This window comes from Bolinopsis microptera, chromosome 1 (genome assembly GCF_026151205.1).
Source record: "Bolinopsis microptera isolate Bmic1 chromosome 1, MBARI_Bmic_1.0, whole genome shotgun sequence".
NCBI classification, from domain to species: Eukaryota; Metazoa; Ctenophora; class Tentaculata; order Lobata; family Bolinopsidae; genus Bolinopsis; species Bolinopsis microptera.
In genome coordinates, this window is record NC_087072.1 from 24,269,038 (window position 1) to 24,290,828 (window position 21,791).

Genomic DNA, 21,791 nt, shown 5'->3' on the forward strand with positions numbered 1-21,791 from the left:
CAAATTTAGTAATTTCACTCACAAGCCCATATGTGGTGAATTTATTTTCATCGTTAGGCTATGATACTACTTGATAACTACCTAATAACTAGGTAGTTAAGCCGACTCGAATTTTTAATTTTTCATTGAAATCTCCTAATTTGACTGTAAACTTTTACTTTGATTGTCTTTGGGATCATCACTTGTAGGCTCTGCTGAATCTACGACTTCGTTTTGGCCTCCAGTCAATTATTACAGGATATATTAGTCCTTTCCATTTTGAAAGTTCGTTATAAGCATTTATATCTAATAGTTATTGTTTAGATTCCTGTAAGAGGTGAAAAGTTTCGGCTTCAAAAATTAAGAGATGTTTAGACAATTATTCAGCATTCAATGGTACGACCATTAAAGGCACATATAATTCGGTAATCTGTTGATACACGGTTGTGGCATAGTTGTGGCACGGACTCTGCCCCGACTGATACTTGGTTTGTGCCCTGGCTGTGCCCGACCGTATTCCATCCGTGCCCAACTGCATGTACCGACAGATTTCATAGTTCTCCTAACAAACGATAGTACCAGCTAACAGCTTGACATTCTAGTTGTACCTTACTTTTTAGATAAGACCATTATCTAACATATCCGATTTTCAAATTACTGTGTAAATCTGTACCACGTGGCACCCGGCCAGTACCAGTCAGAAAAGGTACAGTGTCATGTAATGCCACTCGTCAGGTTATTAGGTCATTTTGCCTTGAACTCTTGGAGATAAACAATAATCTTGACAAAGCTTTCCGTGTCAATACCTCGATGGTATTTACTTTTAGCCTCTTTCTTCTCACTTTTACCTTGATTTAGAACAAGATAGGAAAGTAAGCTGATACTTGATATGAGGTGGTAACGTGGGATCCTGCTCTTCGTTGGTGATGGTGAACAGCGCTGCCATGGGCGATAAAGATCGCCGGATTACCCAGCTTTCGGAGGAAGTAAGGCGGATGAAGTCAGAAGATCAGCTAAAGTCGGAGCAAATCAGACTTCTTTTGACCAAGTAAGAATTTTCTGAAGCCATGTAATCTAGACTAATTCGTTTATGTAATTTTGCAACACAATTTAATTAAACATCTCTATACTTCTGGAATGAAACAGACGTTTATAAATAAATTACAACAATATAATTAAATTAAGGATCGTACATGTCTATAAAATACATGTCAACGAGCTTATTACTTCTATTCCTACGAAATATGCTTTCTAATGAGGTCTGATCGTCATCTTTTCACAGCGTTCGATGTCTGTGTGAAGGTAAATGACATCCTGTGGATCATTTACAGCATTACCTTAGTGTACAACCTTACAAAAACTACTACAAAAATATGCTTTCTCTAGATTGTCTGTACTATAATAGCCATATTGATATGTCTGGAAAATTTGAAGAAAATCGTATATAGGAATAGGATCTGTAAAAAACACACCTGCGTTCCGCTGCGAACCACCGATTTGGAGATATTTTCTATTTTCTTGTGTTTGAAGTAATATTTTAAATTTTGCACATAGAAATTCGCCCAAAACTTGCACAGATTAACAGTCCTATAGCCATATTACTATCAGGAAAGTTTCAAGAAAATCCTATAGTAGTATCTCGAAATAATCGACTTTCATCAAATATTGTTGTAGGATCTCGACTTTCATCAAATATTGTTCCGCGGAATAAATGGAACGGAAAGTCCAACTGGATTTTGAAAACGTGATCTTTATTTATTATTTCATTACTGGGAGTGCGAGCATGAGACGACTTAATGAGAGGACAAAAACTGGTAAAATTGACCATCGCCAACTATATAATATAGATCATTAGTCATCTTTTAGGCATGGTGAAACAACGTACATTATGCTTCAAAACAGGTATGTATCATGTTTTAATTGGGGTTTTCACATATAACTGATGAGATATAATTCAAACTGATGAGAATAATGAGATATAATTCAAACCTGTATAAATCGACTCTTTTATGGAACAGTGAACACCATTATTTAAGCTCTTCTGCTAGTCATACCATTATATACAGAGAGACAAATTGAAACGATGGGTTAAGTCAAACAATTGTTTCAATTGTTTGATTTAACCCGTCGTTCCAATTTGTATCTAGCTCTCGGCTTGCCGATTGAGCACTGCATCAGCATATGACGCCGCCCACAACTATATACAGAAACATATCAGGAACTGTTCATAATTTTGTCTGCTCACAATTAGGGCTGTTCATTGTATTTGTTGCCAATTGTTTTATTTTGTTGCCGGGTAGGAAGACAAAGAAAGGGGAACAACTTCACCTCTGAAGGACAATCAATCTATGTGTAAAAATACAGTATTAAATACTGCACTTGCAGGCGTGTCGTCATAGGTTTGACTTTTGTTGTTTGATCTTAACACTACATCGACAATCGTTGTTCGATTAAATCGTTTTTTTTGTTTTGCTTTTAAAAAATAATTAAATAAAACCAACACAATGGCGTAACGACCACCCCCGATACCCCACTATGCGGAGGGGGGGGGGACTTAAAAGAAAAAACGTTGGATAGGTGTTTAATTATCCGGTCCACTAACGTTCAGTCGACGGGGCGGTCGTTACACCACTGAACTAACTAGTCGAGTAGTGACTTAGATCCAGATGGACTGTGTGTGGGCATGTTTTAAGATTCCAGAGGAACAGCACCCTCCATGTCAAGGCAGTGTCACTGACTTACTTAGTAGATGGAAGAGGCACGAAGACTATAAGAGGTCAGCATCAGATAAAATCATTCAAGTTTTATGACAGTTCCGACAGTTCTAACAACCAATTTTTATTTGTCAACATTTTGATAGATTTCCGAAAATTTGCTTCCGTTACTAAAGTCAAAGAACAAATGGTGTCTAATAGGGAGTCATGGTAACGGTATCTAATATGGGGGTTATGGTAACGGTATTCAATATGGGGGTCATGGTAACGGTATCTAATATGGGGGTCAGGGTAACGGTATCTAATATGGAGGTCATGGTAACGGTATTTAATATGAGGGTCATGGTAACGGTATTTAATATGGGGGTCATGGTAACGATATCTAATATGGGGTCATGGTAACGGTATCTAATATGGGAGTCATGGTAACGGTATCTAATATGGGGGTCATGGTAACGGTATTTAATATGGGGGTCATAGTAACGGTATCTAATATGGAGGTCATGGTAACGGTATCTAATATGGGGGTCATGGTAACGGTATTTAATATGGGGGTCATGGTAACGGTATTTAATATGGGGGTCATGATAACGGTATTTAATATGGGGGTCATGGTAACGGTATTTAATATGGGGGTCATGGTAACGGTATCTAATATGGAGGTCATGGTAGCGGTATCTAATATGGGGGTCATGGTAACGGTATTTAATATGGGGGTCATGGTAACGGTATCTAATATGGGGGTCATGGTAACGGTATCTAATATGGGGGTCATGGTAACGGTATCTAATATGGGGGTCATGGTAACGGTATTTAATATGGGGAAGGGTAACGGTATCTAATATGGGGGTCATGGTAACGGTATCTAATATGGGGGTCATGGTAACGGTATTTAATATGGGGGTTATGGTAACGGTATCTAATATGGAGGTCATGGTAACGGTATCTAATATGGGGGTCATGGTAACGGTATTTAATATGGGGGTCATGGTAACGGTATCTAATATGGGGGTTATGGTAACGGTATCTAATATGGGGGTCATAGTAACGGTATCTAATATGGGGGTTATGGTAACGGTATTTAATATGGGGAAGGGTAACGGTATTTAATATGGGAGTCATGGTAACGGTATCTAATATGGGGGTCATGGTAACGGTATTTAATATGGGGGTCATGGTAACGATATCTAATATGGAGGTCATGGTAACGGTATTTAATATGGGGGTCATGGTAACGGTATTTAATATGGGGGTCATGGTAACGGTATTTAATATGAGGGTCATGGTAACAGTATCTAATATGGGGGTCATGGTAACGGTATTTAATATGGGGGTCATGGTAACGGTATCTAATATGGGGGTCATGGTAACGGTATCTAATATGGGAGTCATGGTAACGGTATCTAATATGGAGGTCATGGTAACGGTATTGAATATGGGGGTCATGGTAACGCTATCTAATATGGGGGTCATGGTAACGGTATCTAATATGGGAGTCATGGTAACAGTATCTAATACGGGGGTCATGGTAACGGTATTTAATATGGGGGTCATGGTAACGGTATTTAATATGGGGGTCATGGTAACGGTATTTAATATGGGGGTCATGGTACCAGTATCTAATATGGGGGTCATGGTAACTTCCAAAAATCGTAATCCACCATAAACACCTTCCATTCCAAGTAAAGAAATGTTTTACAGAAAATGTATTGTCTTTCACTTCTTGAGATCGTATTACAGGCAGATCTACACAGTACGCAGCCAACAGTGTGCACGATTATAAAGTCAGAAATCCAATTTATACAATTACATGCTATTATTGATTGTTGGGTGATTAAAGCCCCTGTATCAATATTACATCATCATTTATCAGGAATAAGAGGCTCCAAGAGCAGTTGGATAAATCAAAAGCAAAAGTAGCGGAGCTAAATATAGCGGGAGTAGCAGTGGCGGGAGGAGGAGGAGGAGGAGGGGGAGGAGGAGGAGGAGGGGTGAGTCTGAATACTATTAGTGAAGAGACGGGAGGAGATGGGGATAAGACAGAGAAGAAATTACCTCGTGAGTTAAAACATAGCTGTCAAATTGTACTGACACACTATATTAATTATGATTTAAATCGGAGTTATGTATACACATTGATAGTTTGTCTTTCGTGAACTGATAAACTTTTTGGGATGTTATATTATGATAGATTGAAGTTTTAAATAGCTTGTTTCTCAGCTGCGTCCAACAACAACAACAATGCCAGCACGCGACAGAGGGCCCAGGGTATCTCGGGAGAAAGTAAGAAGGTTGAGGACATCTACATGAACCTTCAGGACTTTGAGAAGACAGATGAGTGAGTACATCGCTTAATAGTGCCTAATCATCTAATTAGTCTAAACATTAAATAGAACTTTATCGATTCTACTAGAATAAGCAAGATCTTTTATCCTACACGAAATAATCGCGTATAGAAGAATCATTATTCTCCTATTCTTTCTTTGTCTCTTTTTCTTATATTTCATTGTATAACTTTCTCAGGGAAAAGAGCTCGATTGAAAAAGCATTGCTTGGAAATGTGTTCATGAAAAATCTAAAAGAATATCACATATCGGTAATAAAAACTTAAAATTTAACTCTTAGACTGTAATTTTTCTCTTTCAAAGCTTTCTCATTATATCAGTATATCCTATAATCTTTCGTATCACCCTCTCGTATTACACCATGTATAAGTATCCACCCGCCTAACCATCTTCCGCTTCACAGGAGATAGTGAGGTGCATGTATCCAGTTGATTATAATGAGGGTGACATGATTATTACTGAGGGCACCAGCGGAGATGTCCTATACGCTTTACAAGGTGATTTCATCACTCAAAACTAAAAGTGAAAGTGAAATTAGGATTGTTTCAAAATTCTTTTTTATCAGTTATCACTTATCACTTTCATATTATTTGTGGCGTCGGATTGTTTATCCCGCGATGATCTGTCTTTTGATTGATAAATATTAATTCTGGTTGGCCATTGAATTCGATCGACCTAATTTCCGGTAAAATGCCAATGATGTGGAATTCTTCATGACGAATAAGTAGACACAATTCTAATTTAATTTAATTTCTATACCATTAGAGGGACGAGTGGAGGTACAGAAAGAGGGCAAGAAGTTAGCCCAGTTCGGAGGTCCCACTGTATTTGGAGAGCTTGCTATCCTCTATAAATGCCCTCGAACTGCATCAATTCTAGGTTAGTTGTGCTGTAGCTCTTTTGTTAGTTTGTTTTTTACATGGACCATCTTACTATCTATAAAGCGAGACGATATATATATATTTATCTGTGCCATTTTACTGACACCACGGCATCAACTTTAACGCGAATTTCTGCAAAAACCGTCAAAGATATACAACTGAAACTTTTTTGACTAGGTCAAATGCTTTAATGGCCTCCAAATCAGCATGAAAAAATAAAACATTGGCCAAGAAATAGGAGTTTTAGAGCCCAAAATTTGGTACCACAAGTGGTGTCAAAAACGCGAATTAAATAGGTAATAATTGTTTTAGTCTCTTGAGTCTTGACGCCATTTTAGGGTTAGACGGGTTCCTGCTAGTTATTATAAATGGGATTACTGCTGTATTATTAAAGTACTAGTGTAACCCGGCCTTCGGCCGGGATTTCACTGCCGCAGTTAAAAAGGGTAGGATAATTTACCCGTTGAGTCAAAACCCGCATTAGGTGAGCAATTCTATTCGGAGTGCCCTCACGTATCCGTCATCCGATGGTATCTTAAACAATAGTAATAGTATCTTAAACAATAATCAATAGAAATTAACCCTTAACACCACACCCGCCTATCATATTTGTGAACACGCATAACATTGTCGTATGAAAGTATGAACTCTCTCTCTGCAGTCCAAACAGTGCCCCCTCGGCCTCCCCTAATAAGATTATAGTATAGACAGCGAATCTTGCACGGGTAACTCAATTACACTAATTATGCAGCTACATATGCGAGCCCCGTAACTCTTACCGTTGTGCTCAAGCCATTTTATGTAACATTTGTGGTACAAAATCATCAATTAAACCACTTACCAACGACCGATTTAAAAAACCTTTATCATTTAACTTCGTCAGAGTTTTGTCGGCACTTTACCGAAAAAATCAGTCCCGCAACTCTTACCGTTTTCTTGATTAAGCCGCTCGGAAATTACAAACAGACAGACAGACAGACAGACAGACAGAAAACACACATTCTGGGATTATTAGTTAGATTAATCTGATTTCGTATTTACTGCCTCGGCCATCTTTTGCCATTTTTTACACTGAAGTATAATACGAAATAAAATTGTACCGCGCTAATAATGTCATTTCACGGAACTACCAATGACGACGCTGTGTCTGCAACTGATATTTCTGCTGCTGTCTGCACGCGCTCGCGTTTGATTGAAGCAATTACCATTACTTAGTTAAACTTAATTAACCTCCTTCAGCCACGGTGCTGCATTCCCCACTTCCTGCTTCATTTGTAACCGCTCCTCCTTTTATGAGATTACATCGCCATCACCTACTTGAATACAGAGAGCTCGATTGTTGCCGCCCCATTCTTGTAAATTTAAGAGCTGTATTTATAATATAACAGAGCCATGGCGGCACTGCAACTTCATGTTGCTAATGCAGAATTAATTAAATTCGAATGGAGAGAATGCTGCTATTTACCATATTGCCATAGAAGTGCTTCTTTTGTTGATCGAGTGTACTTTAAATAGCTCTTAATATAATTATGAAAATGACATATATGTCACACTGTTTGTATTGTTGCAAGTAGCTCTGCAAACATCTTTTAGAGCTTTAAAAACATTTCCGCGATATATATCTGTACATATACAATTAATAACCACTATTTATGCCAGTGGTTTTTTATAACTGCCAGCCGTCATCCTGAAGCCGTACTATAGTTGTTCGCCTTATTTTGAAACTGGTCGTTTTGAGTGGCTATTTTTTAGCGCTTTAAACATTGTACTTTTCAAGAAAATTTGTGTGGTTTTTTGCAATCATTACCAACATAACAGCTTACTTCGGCTCAATTCATGCTCTAATAACTTTGTAGTAAGATGCTCGTCACAAGACTACTCTTACTCGCAATAAAACCATCTGGTGCCCTCAAATTCAACGTATAATGGACCTTGGATTTTGAATAATAGCTAAATTATGGTTTATTGTTGAGCCAGTACTATGACATCATTTGTACTTGTAGCCAAATACCTTTAATCAGAGATGATATCATTTTGTATTGTGCTTTGGGAGAACTAAATGATATCATTTGCATTCAGTAAACCTTAGATACGATGTGATATTAGTTTATGAAATGCTTTAGCAGAAGCAGAGGAAACTCTTTCAACTCTATTCCAATTCTTGTTTTCTGATACTCATAGAGTCCATTCCGGTAGTCTTTAAACAATTTAAAGTTTTTGAGATCGAAACATGGTCGTTTCATTCCCCCTTCTCAAAGGTAAATACATCTAAACGCTATTTTCTTCAAAATTTGAGAATGACCTCATTTCTTGCAAACTGAATGATATTCGACATATGACAATAAAGTTTATTGCTGTCCCTAGGTACTGCACTACTACTTACTACCACATACTACCAGTTTCCACATACTGCAAAATGAGCTACTTTTCCAGCAAATGAGGCCAGTTATTTAATGTCATGTTTAAGTGTGGTATTTTCTCAGTGATTTCATCCAAAGCTAAAGTATGGGCAATATCTCGGGATACTTACCAAACTATCATGATGAAAGATGGGATTCAGAGACAGATGGATGCTCTCAAGGTTATAAATAAGTAAGTCATTCTAGTATATATTATTAGTTACCATTGAGCACGACTTAGTGAGGCTAGTGTTTTTAAACTTCTTTGGTAACTACTAGTTCTATTGAATCTGACCACTTTCTTCAGTGTCCAGTTGTTAAAGAAACTGCCAGAATCCATGAAAATGAAGTTATCGTCGAGTCTCGTCGAGGTAAATATTTATAATTAAACCATAATTTTTCCTAAAAATCTGAATACCGCTTTTTCTGTTAGCATAAGCTTGTATTTGATAACATAATTATCAGCCATCCGGCTAATTATGCACTTTAGGAAACGTACTCGAAAGGCGAATACATAATCAGACAAGGGTCGATAGGTGACACGTTCTTCATCCTTAACGATGGTGAAGTGCTGATAACAGTGATAAAAGAACCCGGCCAACCAGCAGTACCCATCAGGACTCTACAGAAAGGAGCTTACTTTGGGGAGGTCGCTCTCCTCAGGTCAGAAAATGTAGCTCTATGTTATTTATTGTTACTTAGCGTCTGCTGCCACGTCTATTGTTACGCATCTATTGTTACTTTACATCTGTAAATTGTAATGTTTGCATACCAGATCCTTGGGTTCAATCTATTAGAATATTCAATTGTTAGAAAAAACAGTTTTGGCAAAAGTTGTTCGCATGTCATGATTTTAATGTGAACGTAAAATATGTTGCCATTTTTCTTTTGTGTGGCCAAAATTAGACCCAGCGGAACTAAACTATTATAAATATCCACAACTTGGTAATGAGTTCTCTCAAGTACAGATAGAAGGATTGCTTTTGACAGAATCGCTGCATGCTGTCATTATCATGATCAAACTTTGAATGAAGCTTTTACTAATTGTATAGTATATACTGTATATCCGTGAGGCTGACAGTGTATAATTCCTAGAAATACCCTCTTGACTAAGCACAGTGGCTTATTTACTATTTTAATTTTATTATGTGGTGAATAGACATTGAATAGGAAAGTAATAAAAGCCAAAGACTCAACGTTTAAAACATGTGATGGCTCACTTCCATTACTGTGCGATATGCTTAATTTACTTATAGTCGTGCGAAAAATTGGCTTGCATGTGCTTCATGAAACTAATAATTTATCAATTGATAATATTTGGTTTACATGATCATTGATCATGGCCTCCGATCTTTTTGCTTGGACAGATAATTTTAGGCGCCTTTTTGGATTAAAGAGTAGAGTTCATTCACTTGCTACTATTTCAAGGTTTTAACGTGTTTTTATTATTGAAGTAACCTTGATATTTCGGCAGAATGGATCAATCCCGACCCACCTTAAGTGGGAAGCTTAGGTGGGAAGTTTAGGTGAGAAGTTTAGGTGGGAAGTTTAGGTGGGACTTAGGGGTGTAAGAATCTAGATGATGTTTTGGTAGATTTTATGTTTAGACGTAGGTTTAACGCTACGTCGATTGTTTGGACAGGGGATAAGGAAGCACTGGTTGGTGTTTCTGTCAACTCCGCCAAGAACCCACATCCCAACTCTGTAGTTTCCTGTGATATTTACGCTTCCCAAATTTCGCCTCATCGATCTCGACAATTACACCAGGACCTCCGAGGGGGGTTGCGTTAGCGAGGAACCATGAGGAGACGAATCCTATCAGGGCAGCACGCCACACTCCGACGCTCTTCTCTGTGATACCGGTGTAGGCAGAGATTTCAACGTTGGTTAGGGATTTCGATGAGAAGTAGTAGATCAGGAGCATTAAGTGCTGGAATGGAAGGTTGGATCCACTCAGGACACTTTTGGATCTGATGTTCCTTGTCTTCTTGCAGGGGCGTCCGCACTTCCAAATGTAGAGATCTGCTGATTTGGAGGCTGCACAAGGTGAGAGGACCATGGGACTATTGCAGGCATCACAGTTCTGGGTGGGTTTTAGAATCTGTTTGGTCATCAGGAACAATCTGGAACTGTCAACGGTTGCTGCTAGGGTCATTATCTCAAAGTGAAGTCCAAGTCTAGCTGGTTGGAAAGGCATGTTGATAGATTGTGGTTGCGGGGTAGGATGAAAATGATGATCTTAACGGTATTTATACCATAGTGTGATTTAATGACGGGCGAAGTGAAGTGATTATCACCACAATCTGTCCTTGACAATATTCACAGACCAATCACACGATCCTCTAAGAGTCCCACTTAAACTTCCCACCTAAACGCTCGGACACTGAACTCAGCCATACGGTGAACTTCTAAGTTAAGAGTAATGTGATCCAAAGTCCCACCTAAACTTCCCACCTAAACTTCCCACCTACACTTCCCACCTAAGCTTCCCACCTAAACTGCTCACCTAAACTGCTCACCTAAACTTCCCACCTAAACTTCCCACCTAAACTTCCCACCTAAACTTCCCACCTAAACTGCTCACCTAAACTGCTCACCTAAACTTCCCACCTAAACTTCCCACCTAAACTTCCCACTTAAGCTTCCCACCTAAACTTCCCACCTAAACTTCCCACCTAAACTTCCCACCTAAACTGCTCACCTAAACTTCCCACCTAAACTTCCCACCTAAACTTCCCACCTAAACTTCCCACCTAAACTTCCCACCTAAACTTCCCACCTAAACTTCCCACCTAAACTGCTCACCTAAACTGCTCACCTAAACTTCCCACCTAAACTTCCCACCTAAACTTCCCACCTAAACTGATCACCTAAACTGCTCACCTAAACTTCCCACCTAAACTTCCCACCTAAACTTCCCACCTAAACTTCCCACCTAAACTTCCCACCTAAACTTCCCACCTAAACTTCCCACCTAAACTTCCCACCTAAACTTCCCACCTAAACTGCTCACCTTAACTGCTCAGCTAAACTTCCCACTTAAGCTTCCCACCTAAACTTCCCACCTAAACTTCCCACCTAAACTTCCCACCTAAGCTTCCCACCTAAACTTCCCACCTAAACTTCTCACCTAAACTTCCCACCTAAACTTCCCACCTAAGCTTCCCACCTAAACTTCCCACCTAAGCTTCCCACTTAAGCTTCCCACCTAAACTTCCCACCTAAACTTCCCACCTAAACTTCCCACCTAAACTTCCCACCTAAACTTCCCACCTAAGCTTCCCACTTAAGCTTCCCACCTAAAATTCCCACCTAAACTTCCCACCTAAACTTCCCACCTAAACTTCCCACCTAAACTTCCCACCTAAGCTTCCCACTTAAGCTTCCCACCTAAACTCCCCACCTAAACTTCCCACCTAAACTTCCCACCTAAACTTCCCACCTAAACTGCTCACCTAAACTGCTCACCTAAACTTCCCACTTAAGCTTCCCACCTAAACTTCCCACCTAAACTTCCCGCCTAAGCTTCCCACCTAAGCTTCCCACCTAAACTTCCCACCTAAACTTCCCACCTAAACTTCCCACCTAAGCTTCCCACTTAAGCTTCCCACCTAAACTTCCAACCTAAACTTCCCACCTAAACTTCCCACCTAAACTTCCCACCTAAAATTCCCACCTAAACTTCCCACCTAAGCTTCCCACTTAAGCTTCCCACCTAAAATTCCCACCTAAACTTCCCACCTAAACTTCCCACCTAAACTTCCCACCTAAACTTCCCACCTAAGCTTCCCACTTAAGCTTCCCACCTAAAATTCCCACCTAAACTTCCCACCTAAACTTCCCACCTAAACTTCCCACCTAAACTGCTCACCTAAACTGCTCACCTAAACTTCCCACTTAAGCTTCCCACCTAAACTTCCCACCTAAACTTCCCACCTAAACTTCCCACCTAAACTTCCCACCTAAACTTCCCACCTAAGCTTCCCACCTAAGCTTCCCACTTAAGCTTCCCACCTAAACTTCCCACCTAAACTTCCCACCTAAACTTCCGACCTAAACTTCCCACCTAAGCTTCCCACCTAAACTTTCCACCTAAGCTTCCCACTTAAGCTTCCCACCTAAGCTTCCCACCTAAACTTCCAACCTAAACTTCCCACCTAAACTTCCCACTTAAGCTTCCCACCTAAACTTCCCACCTAAACTTCCCACCTAAACTGCTCACCTAAACTTCCCACTTAAGCTTCCCACCTAAACTTCCCATCTAAACTTCCCACCTAAACTTCCCACCTAAACTTCCCACCTAAACTTCCCACCTAAACTTCCCACCTAAACTTCCCACCTAAACTTCCCACCTAAACTTCCCACCTAAACTTCCCACCTAAACTGCTCACCTAAACTTCCCACTTAAACTTCCCACTTAAGCTTCCCACCTAAATTTCCCACCTTAACTTCCCACCTAAACTTCCCACCTAAACTTCCCACCTAAACTTCCCACCTAAACTTCCCACCTAAGCTTCCCACCTAAGCTTCCCACTTAAGCTTCCCACCTAAACTTCCCACCTAAACTTCCCACCTAAACTTCCCACCTAAACTTCCCACCTAAACTTCCCACCTAAACTTCCCACCTAAACTTCCCACCTAAACTTCCCACTTAAGCTTCCCACCTAAACTTCCCACCTAAACTTCCCACCTAAACTTCCCACCTAAACTTCCCACCTAAACTTCCCACCTAAACTTCCCACCTAAACTTCCCACCTAAACTTCCCACCTAAACTTCCCACCTAAACTTCCCACCTAAACTTCCCACCTAAGCTTCCCACTTAAGCTTCCCACCTAAAATTCCCACCTAAACTCTCCACCTAAACTCTCCACCTAAACTTCCCACCTAAGCTTCCCACCTAAACTTCCCACCTAAACTTCCCACCTAAACTTCCCACCTAAACTTCCCACCTAAACTTCCCACCTAAACTTCCCACCTAAGCTTCCCACTGAAGCTTCCCACCTAAACTTCCCACCTAAAATTCCCACCTAAACTTCCCACCTAAACTTCCCACCTAAGCTTCCCACTTAAGCTTCCCACCTAAACTTCCCACCTAAACTTCCCACCTAAATTTCCCACCTAAATTCCCACCTAAACTTCCCACCTAAGTTTCCCACTTAAGCTTCCCACCTAAGCTTCCCACCTAAACTTCCCACCTAAACTTCCCACCTTAACTTCCCACCTAAACTTCCCACTTAAGCTTCCCACCTAAACTTCCCACCTAAACTTCCCACCTAAACTTCCCACCTAAACTTCCCACCTAAACTTCCCACCTAAACTTCCCACCTAAACTTCCCACCTAAACTTCCCACCTAAACTTCCTACCTTAGCTTCCCATTTAAGCTTCCCACCTAAACTTCCCACCTAAACTTCCCACCTAAACTTCCCACCTAAACTTCCCACCTAAACTTCCCACCTAAACTTCCCACCTAAACTTCCCACCTAAACTTCCCACCTAAACTTCCCACCTTAGCTTCCCACTTAAGCTTCCCACTTAAACTTCCCACCTAAACTTCCCACCTAAACTTCCCACCTAAACTGCTCACCTAAACTGCTCACCTAAACTTCCCACTTAAGCTTCCCACCTAAACTTCCCACCTAAACTTCCCACCTAAACTTCCCACCTAAACTTCCCACCTAAACTTCCCACCTAAACTTCCCACCTAAACTTCCCACCTAAACTGCTCACCTAAACTTCCCACTAAAACTTCCCACTTAAGCTTCCCACCTAAACTTCCCACCTAAACTTCCCACCTAAACTTCCCACCTAAACTTCCCACCTTAACTTCCCACCTAAACTTCCCACCTAAACTTCCCACCTAAACTTCCCACCTAAACTTCCCACCTAAACTTCCCACCTAAGCTTCCCACTTAAGCTTCCCACCTAAACTTCCCACCTAAACTTCCCACCTAAACTTCCCACCTAAGCTTCCCACTTAAGCTTCCCACCTAAACTTCCCACCTAAACTTCCCACCTAAACTTCCCACCTAAACTTCCCACCTAAACTTCCCACCTAAACTTCCCACCTAAGCTTCCCACTTAAGCTTCCCACTTAAGCTTCCCACTTAAGCTTCCCACTTAAGCTTCCCACTTAAGCTTCCCACTTAAGCTTCCCACTTAAGGTGGGTCGGGATTGTTCCATTCTACCGATATTTCCACGTCATGATTTTGTAGCTAAAGCAGATTATCTTTATTTGAAATGCATTGTTCAATGGGGAAGGGGGGGGGGAAGGGGGGCCAAGATCATAGAGCAGAGTTTTTTAAATGCACCTGAGGTCAAAACAGGTTTGAAGTTTATGGCTGGACTGCCGAAAGCTGCATCATGTCCAAATTTGGTAAACTTTTGGGTATAAATGGTGAACATAACGCCGTAGGCGAATCATTTTTGATGATTTTGCTTGTGCAAAAGGCTTAGCTGAGCAATTTGGCACTAGGAATAATTTCCTGAAAATTTTGAAAATATACTTACAGTAATTCTAGGTCTCAAAAAGGGTGCAAAGAGGAGGAATCTTGAAACATGTTTTGAAAATTTGCTTTAAGAAATGAATTCTAGCAATGAGGAATGTAAGTTTGGACTACACTTTTCTTTAGCAGTAAAGCAATTTAGATAATGTAATGGCGGATAGGCCAAACTAGGCCAACAAATTTTGGCCCCTTTCCAAGATTTTATGGGGGTTGGTCGACCCCCTACCCCCGTCTTCCTACACCCCTAAGTTAAATTACCCAGACATTGGAAAACTGAGAGTAACTCTAATAAAAAAGTTTCAGAAGGTTAACCACACAAAATAATTTCAGGGAGGAGCCGAGAACAGCGAATGTGATCGCCGTGACTGATAAGGTGGTCTGCTACGTGGTTGAGAGGGAAAAGTTCATGAAGCTGATCGGAGGGCTGGAGTTTGAGAAATATAATGATAACGATATCGATATCGGGTGAGCTTTGCTATTACCCTTCATATAATGTACTTTGATCTTTTGAAGGCAGTTGTTAACCTGGTTATTCGAGTAAATCTTGCCTATCGCTTCATTCTGCTTAACTATGTGTTGAGGTCAACTAGACTAACTACTTAACTAATTAAATACCACTTGGCACGTCTCCGTTATATGAACTACAAGGAAATAACCCCACCCTCTCCAGTGACAAAGACAAAGATTCGGACCCCGAGCAAGAAGAGGAAAGAGAAAGATACGACAACTTCAAACTAACCGATTTTAAGAGGGTGGCTACCTTAGGAGTAGGGGGATTCGGCAGAGTCGACCTGGTAAACTAAATCAATATTTAGATTACTTATACAATATACATACATTTATTGTCGCGGAGACACATTTTGGGTCGCAGGATCTCAGCCAACAGGGTTGAATGTCCTGCATTGTAAAGTTGTAAGAAACAACTGCATATAAGCTCAACAATCAACATGGATGAATGACCATAATTGACATTGTCCTCACTCAAGTGGAACGAATCGGACGTCTCCCGGTCTCCGGCGTAGAAAACATACATTTGCAATTTGCATTAACAAACTCCTTCATGGTTGCAGGTGAAACACAGATCAGGAGGGCAGACGTACGCTCTGAAGTCGCTGAAGAAGCAACACGTGGTGGATACCAAGCAGCAAGAGCACGTGGTGGCGGAGGCGAACATCATGAGGACTTGCAGGTTATAACAACTTTTATACTCTTATCTGTTTGCGGATATTATGAGGACTTGCAGGTTATAACAACTTTTATATTCTTATCTGTTTGCGGATATTATAGGTCAAGATAGTACTGCAGTAGGGTATCCTCATTCCTGTCATGTCCGTCTCCCGGTCATTGTCTTGTGGATAGACCTGGCGACAGAAAACCGCTTATCAAATAATTGGAAGTAACCAAATAGTTTAAACTTCAGGTCACCGTTTGTGGTACGGTTATACAAGACGTATAAAGACTCCAGATTTGTGTATATGTTACTGGAGGTCTGTCTTGGAGGTGAACTCTGGACTAAACTTAGAGACATGTGAGATTTGTAATATTTGTCTCCCTATCAGTGTCAGTATTTATGATTTATCCGAAGTTCGTACGAAAAAGTACCACTTACACGTCTATCGCAAATAGTTTTCCTGATCCAAACTGACAGAAGTAAAGTTCCTAAAAGTGATTTCCAGTTTTAATTAGAAAATCTTCCAGGCAGCAGTTTGACGAGCACACGGCTAAATTCGTGGTCGGTTGTGTGGTAGAAGGACTGAACTACTTGCACTCTAAAGGAATCGTTTACCGAGATCTCAAACCGGAGAATTTACTTCTGGACGAGCGGGGATATGTCAAGATTGTCGACTTTGGGTTTTCAAAAAAGATTGGTTTCAGACAGAAAACGTGGACATTCTGTGGCACTCCAGAATATGTGTCACCTGAGATTATTCTGAACAAGGTGAGTGTAAACAAACTGTCAAGCTCAAAGCTGTATAACCAAGCTTAACCAAGCTAGTTATTATCAGTATTACACTCAATTCCTTTTGTTCTCGTTTTTATTTTTTAAACCTATAAATATTCATTTTTTCAGGGACATGATCTGTCAGCAGATTTCTGGTCTCTGGGAATTTTGATATTCGAAATACTGACTGGAAAGTAAGTATAACTGAGAAGATTCCGTAATTGTTGCAATTTGTCTAGTCTTATTTTATCCACAAAACGAGCAAATCATTGATTCGTTGTCACATAATCGCTATTATAAGTGTTGTATCGACAAAGTGAGTATCTTTTCAGTCCACCATTTTGCGGATCTGATGGGATGAAAACATACAACCTCATACTCCAAGGCATCAACATGATATCTTTCCCCGTGACCATGAGTAAGGGTGCTGTCAACATCATCAGAAAACTCTGCAGGTAGGCGGCGTAACACACGTTATCATTATTACAATATGTTTGTAATAGTATACTGTTCTCAGTTGAGGACACACCACCAGGAGCGATAAAAGATTAAATCTGCGGAAATTTATTATCATTTTAAGCTTTAACGAACCCGTTAGAACCCTTTAGCAGGAACCCGTATCATATAACTCTAAACGGTGTCAAGACTCAACAAAGACCAAAATAATTATTACCTATTTAATTCGCGTTTTTGACACCACTTGGGGGTCCAAATTTTGTGCTCTAAAATCACTAATTCTTGGCCAATTTTTTATTTTTTCATGCTGAATTGGAGGCCATTAAAGCATTTGACCCAGTCAAAAAAGTTTCAGTTGTATATCTTTTACGGTTTTTGCGGAAATTCGCTTTAAAGTTGATGCCGTGGTGTCAGTAAAATGGCACAGATAAATATATATATATATCGTCTCGCTTTATATATAGTAAGATTACAATATGTTTGTAATAGTATACTGTTCTCAGTTGAGGACACACCACCAGGAGCGATAAAAGATTAAATCTGCGGAAATTTATTATCATTTTAAGCTTTAACGAAGTTAAAATTGTGTTTAATGTTATTTTCAATTGCAAACAGGGAGAACCCAGCAGAAAGGTTGGGATATCAGAAGAATGGATTCAGGGATATCAAAAAACATTTGTAAGTAAACAATTTGGTGGCCCAACATGCAAAATCATCATATTCTGATTTAACGTAGACTTTTTGAAATTACCCAAGCTCTCGCTCACTTGCTGCAACATTCTTTAATACCATCTTTCCAGGTGGTTCCAGGGATTAAACTGGGAGTCCCTTCGGTTGCAGACGACCCAGCCCCCAATTGTACCAAACATAAAGAGTAAAGACGACCATTCCAACTTCGACCCATACCCTGACGACGACGATTATCCACCAGAGGAATTTAGTGGGTGGGATGCAGATTTTTAAGGCACCACACTATAACTCACAACTGATCAGAATATAAAGTGAGCTCTGCGAGTCAAGAAATAAAGAAATTATGATATCAGGCTCGCGATAAACGTCTTTTTCCCGATACTGTGTATTACGGTGGATATAGCTTGTGTCGAATCAAATATTTCAGCAAGTTTTTGGAAGTAGTAAGAGTACTGATTATAATTTGGAGTAGGTTGGAGTCGTTTTATTAGTGGTCGATATAAGATTACGTATTTGTTTACTTTGATTGATTCTAATTTAAACTTAATAAATGATATAAATTCATATATTTTTCCTCGTACAAGAATCTATAGTCATAGATGAGGGACAACTTACATTTTAGAGTTTTTTGTTGTTGTACTCTTCATGAGGGATTGCAATGTCAATTTTTACCCTTGTGTTCATGAAACCTTCATCTGAGACAGCAAGTTAGGTAGAATAAAAATAAAATAGCATAAAAATTTTCCTCCTTCCTTTGTGATATTTCATTTAATTTGAGATGGACGTTATTGAATTTGATTGATTATTGATCCGTTATGAACTATTGTTTTTAATCATCTTAATAACTGAACACACGAAATCTTACTGTCTTCTTCCTGAGTTCTTTGCGATTAAATTTATACTGTAGCACTGAAAGAAAAGGCATCAATAAAGGCACTACAATAAACGCGGACCTGCTACAGTAAACAGATCATAAATGGACATTTCAATATTTGGCATCTACGAACAAACAGAAATACTCTGCACCACAATAATTACTACAAGTTACCAGAATTGATGCATCAAAAATGTGAAAATAGTAAACAATTTGTTATCGCTTGTATAATTTTAAAGTAGTAAGTCAACTACAGATGGAATATGACACGATTGAGGTGCTGGAATTTTGATTTCGGTCGGAGGAAGCCCACTGCAGAATGCACAGCAGATCGGGAGAGACTCGAGGATCGAGGGACAATAGTCTTACATATGTTCTGGAATTGCCGTTCACACACTACACAGTACACATTCTCGACAATTTCCAGTCGCATGCTATTGCTACACACTACACATTCTTAAATGATAATATCAAGTGTCTAAACGTACTCCATGCTATGTGATGGTTCATGCTACCCTGATTATTATGATCGCCTAACATTTTTCTTTTGGTTTTCTGAAGTCAGTACCTCAAGTCAGTACAATTACATACTCCTCGATGTTTGTACGATTTTGTAGTTGAGGCTATTGTAATGCGATCTCGGAAGGTATGCCTCCCCTTTGCAGTGCGAGCTAGGAAGCGGGAGCTCTGCCTTTACAGGTACGTATCGAGGATGACTCGGACCGAACATTTTATAAGTCACCATTTTTCAAAGTTTTTCTAAAAACTATTTTTGTTCACGATTCATTTATTTATGAATCGTGTATCGAGTATTAATTCATGTTGATTCACGATGTCAATCCTTCGCAGCTCGGTGAGGCACAGTGGTGCATCTCGCCGATCTACCGAAGTGGTTGCGAGAAGAATTATTTTATACTACTGGGTCGCGCTGCGCATCAAATAATTCTTCTCGCAACCACTTCGGTAGATCGGCGAGATGCACCACTGTGCCTCACCGAGCTGCAAAGGATTGACATCGTGATATGTATGAATCAACATGCTACCCTGATCATTATTAGCCGAAAATTTTTTTTTCGATTTTCGAAGTCCGTGCCTACATTCGGAAGGCTGTGGACGTGATTGGTTCCATATACTTGCGCGAATTTTCGCGGAGAACTTTAAAAATCGCGAACTGTCGCGAGGATCTGAGAAAGTCACGATTTGTCGCGGTAAACGTGAAAAATCGCGATTTGTCGCGGAGAATGGAGAAAATCGCGATTCCGCACGTGCCACAATTTCCTTTTGTCCTTGGCGTGTTTACATGACATTATTTACGTCATATTTCATTGTCATGTTAATCCTTTGCAGCTTTTGTTATATGTTGCCTCCGGTAGCTTTGCTTACGATCCCGAAAAGTAGTAATGAGAAATACAATTGTTTATGCCTTTTTTCATGGCCTTTTAATGCCAATGATAAAACTTGTGACATGTCATGGATTCACAAAAGATGAAGTTTATTTTAAGGGGGGGGGGGTTCACCCTCATTTTTTTGTAAAACTTGGTTTCGAGATAGCAGTTGACCAACAAACTAGGACCGGTGACCAAACTTTAGAGGGGGTCCCCGACCCCAACCGCCAAACGGTGCCCGCGGGGCAGCCACGCCCATATTTGGTCCAAATTAGGCCCAATTTAGCCAAATACCCTGAACATGCCCAAAACCCAGATTTTAGGTCTTCTACTTGTAGCTAGTGGTCCCTTGAACTCGTATATGAATTTTCATCAAGATTGAACAACAAATGACTGAGTTATGAGCCAAAAACCATATGCCCATATTTGGGCATACGCACCAAATTTGGTCGATTTTGGCCCATAAATTAGTCAAATATTAATATTTTTGAATGAAACTAACTTTACATGGAAGGTAAGCCTATACTACACATTCTCTACGAATATCAGCTCAGTATCTATCTAACTGTGGATTCTGTGTCCAATTAATCGCAAAAAATGAACAAAATCGCCCATACCATACCATATCTCAGTTTGCGATATTTGCGAAACTGATTTCGTTCAAAACAATAGAACTCAATAGGGTTTTAATTTGGTTGACGATGTCAACCCATCGAGATCGTTGCTCTGCGAAGCAGAGCAACGATCGACGATGCGAAGCAAGATCGACGATGCGAAGCAAGATCGACGATGCGAAGCAAGATCGACGATGCGAAGCAAGAATGCTAGTTCGCGCGGCGCGTCGAAGCGGCGAAGTCCTCCAAGGTTTTAATATTTTTAAATGAAATTTTCAGAATCAACGTAGAATTGCATTTCGACCTGAAGTTTTGGGACAAAATTTTGAGTTAGGCCTTTAAAAAAATTTGCCGGGCATTTTTCAGTATTTGGCCGCCAATTTTTTTAAAGGCCTAACTCTACTGTCTGGAGACTGGTCGGTTCAGAGTGGTTATCAAGTAAGCTTTGCTTAAAAACTAGGGGGTGCACGATAAAAATAAACTTGCTCGGATTTTCTGTAAATTTTTGTACCATTGTTTTCTAAAGACTGTGAGAATTTTCACAGTGCCAAATTTGTCATACCTTTTTGGAATAATCAGTGAGTTTCGCCTATGTGCCATATTTGATGGTGCGCGGCTTTAGCAAGCAAAATTTCGTTGATTTTTGTCGTATTATTCTGTCATATCTCGACGAGCAGAAGTTCGAGCTGTTAAATCACCTTCATAACAGTAAGAGCTCATTCCCCGAACTACCCTTCTTTGCCGAAACACTGCGTTACAAAGTATCCAGTCAGGACATACTTTATCCTGTCGAAAACGTCCGAGATCTTGGAGTTATGGTTTCAAGTGATCTTAGCTGGTCGACACACATCGGCAACATGGTACCCAAAGCAAGGAGCACGCTATCTTGGGTATTCAGTGAGTCAGTGTGTTCAAAACTCGCGACAAGACCGTAATGTCTACTCTCTACAAGTCACTAGTAAGAAGCTTACTAGAGTATTGCTGCCCACTCTGGAGTCTGGAGCCC

General features: G+C 40.1%; 1 protein-coding gene across 1 annotated transcript; it reads left to right on the forward strand.

Moving 5' to 3' along the window:
- The first annotated feature begins 775 nt into the window (after positions 1-775).
- On the forward strand, positions 776-18,768 carry LOC134816111 (cGMP-dependent protein kinase 1-like). The gene is made up of 18 exons (XM_063824865.1): positions 776-1,027; positions 4,567-4,751; positions 4,914-5,031; positions 5,217-5,289; positions 5,442-5,535; positions 5,804-5,917; positions 8,403-8,511; positions 8,626-8,689; positions 8,809-8,981; positions 15,155-15,289; positions 15,495-15,618; positions 15,895-16,013; positions 16,245-16,352; positions 16,523-16,763; positions 16,896-16,960; positions 17,099-17,221; positions 17,838-17,900; positions 18,023-18,768. The coding sequence occupies exons 1-18, from the start codon at positions 906-908 to the stop codon at positions 18,183-18,185; spliced, it is 2,193 nt and encodes a 730-aa protein (XP_063680935.1). The 5' UTR covers positions 776-905; the 3' UTR covers positions 18,186-18,768.
- Positions 18,769-21,791: the final 3,023 nt, after the last annotated feature.

Bases quoted from the DNA above. Each gene is read 5' to 3' on its own strand.
- LOC134816111 (XM_063824865.1), top strand. From the start codon at position 906: ATGGTGAACAGCGCTGCCATGGGCGATAAAGATCGCCGGATTACCCAG. The intron at 4,752-4,913 runs GTGAGTTAAAAC...CTTGTTTCTCAG, and splicing joins GACAGAGAAGAAATTACCTC to CTGCGTCCAACAACAACAAC. The intron at 16,961-17,098 runs GTAAGTATAACT...GTATCTTTTCAG, and splicing joins TTCGAAATACTGACTGGAAA to TCCACCATTTTGCGGATCTG.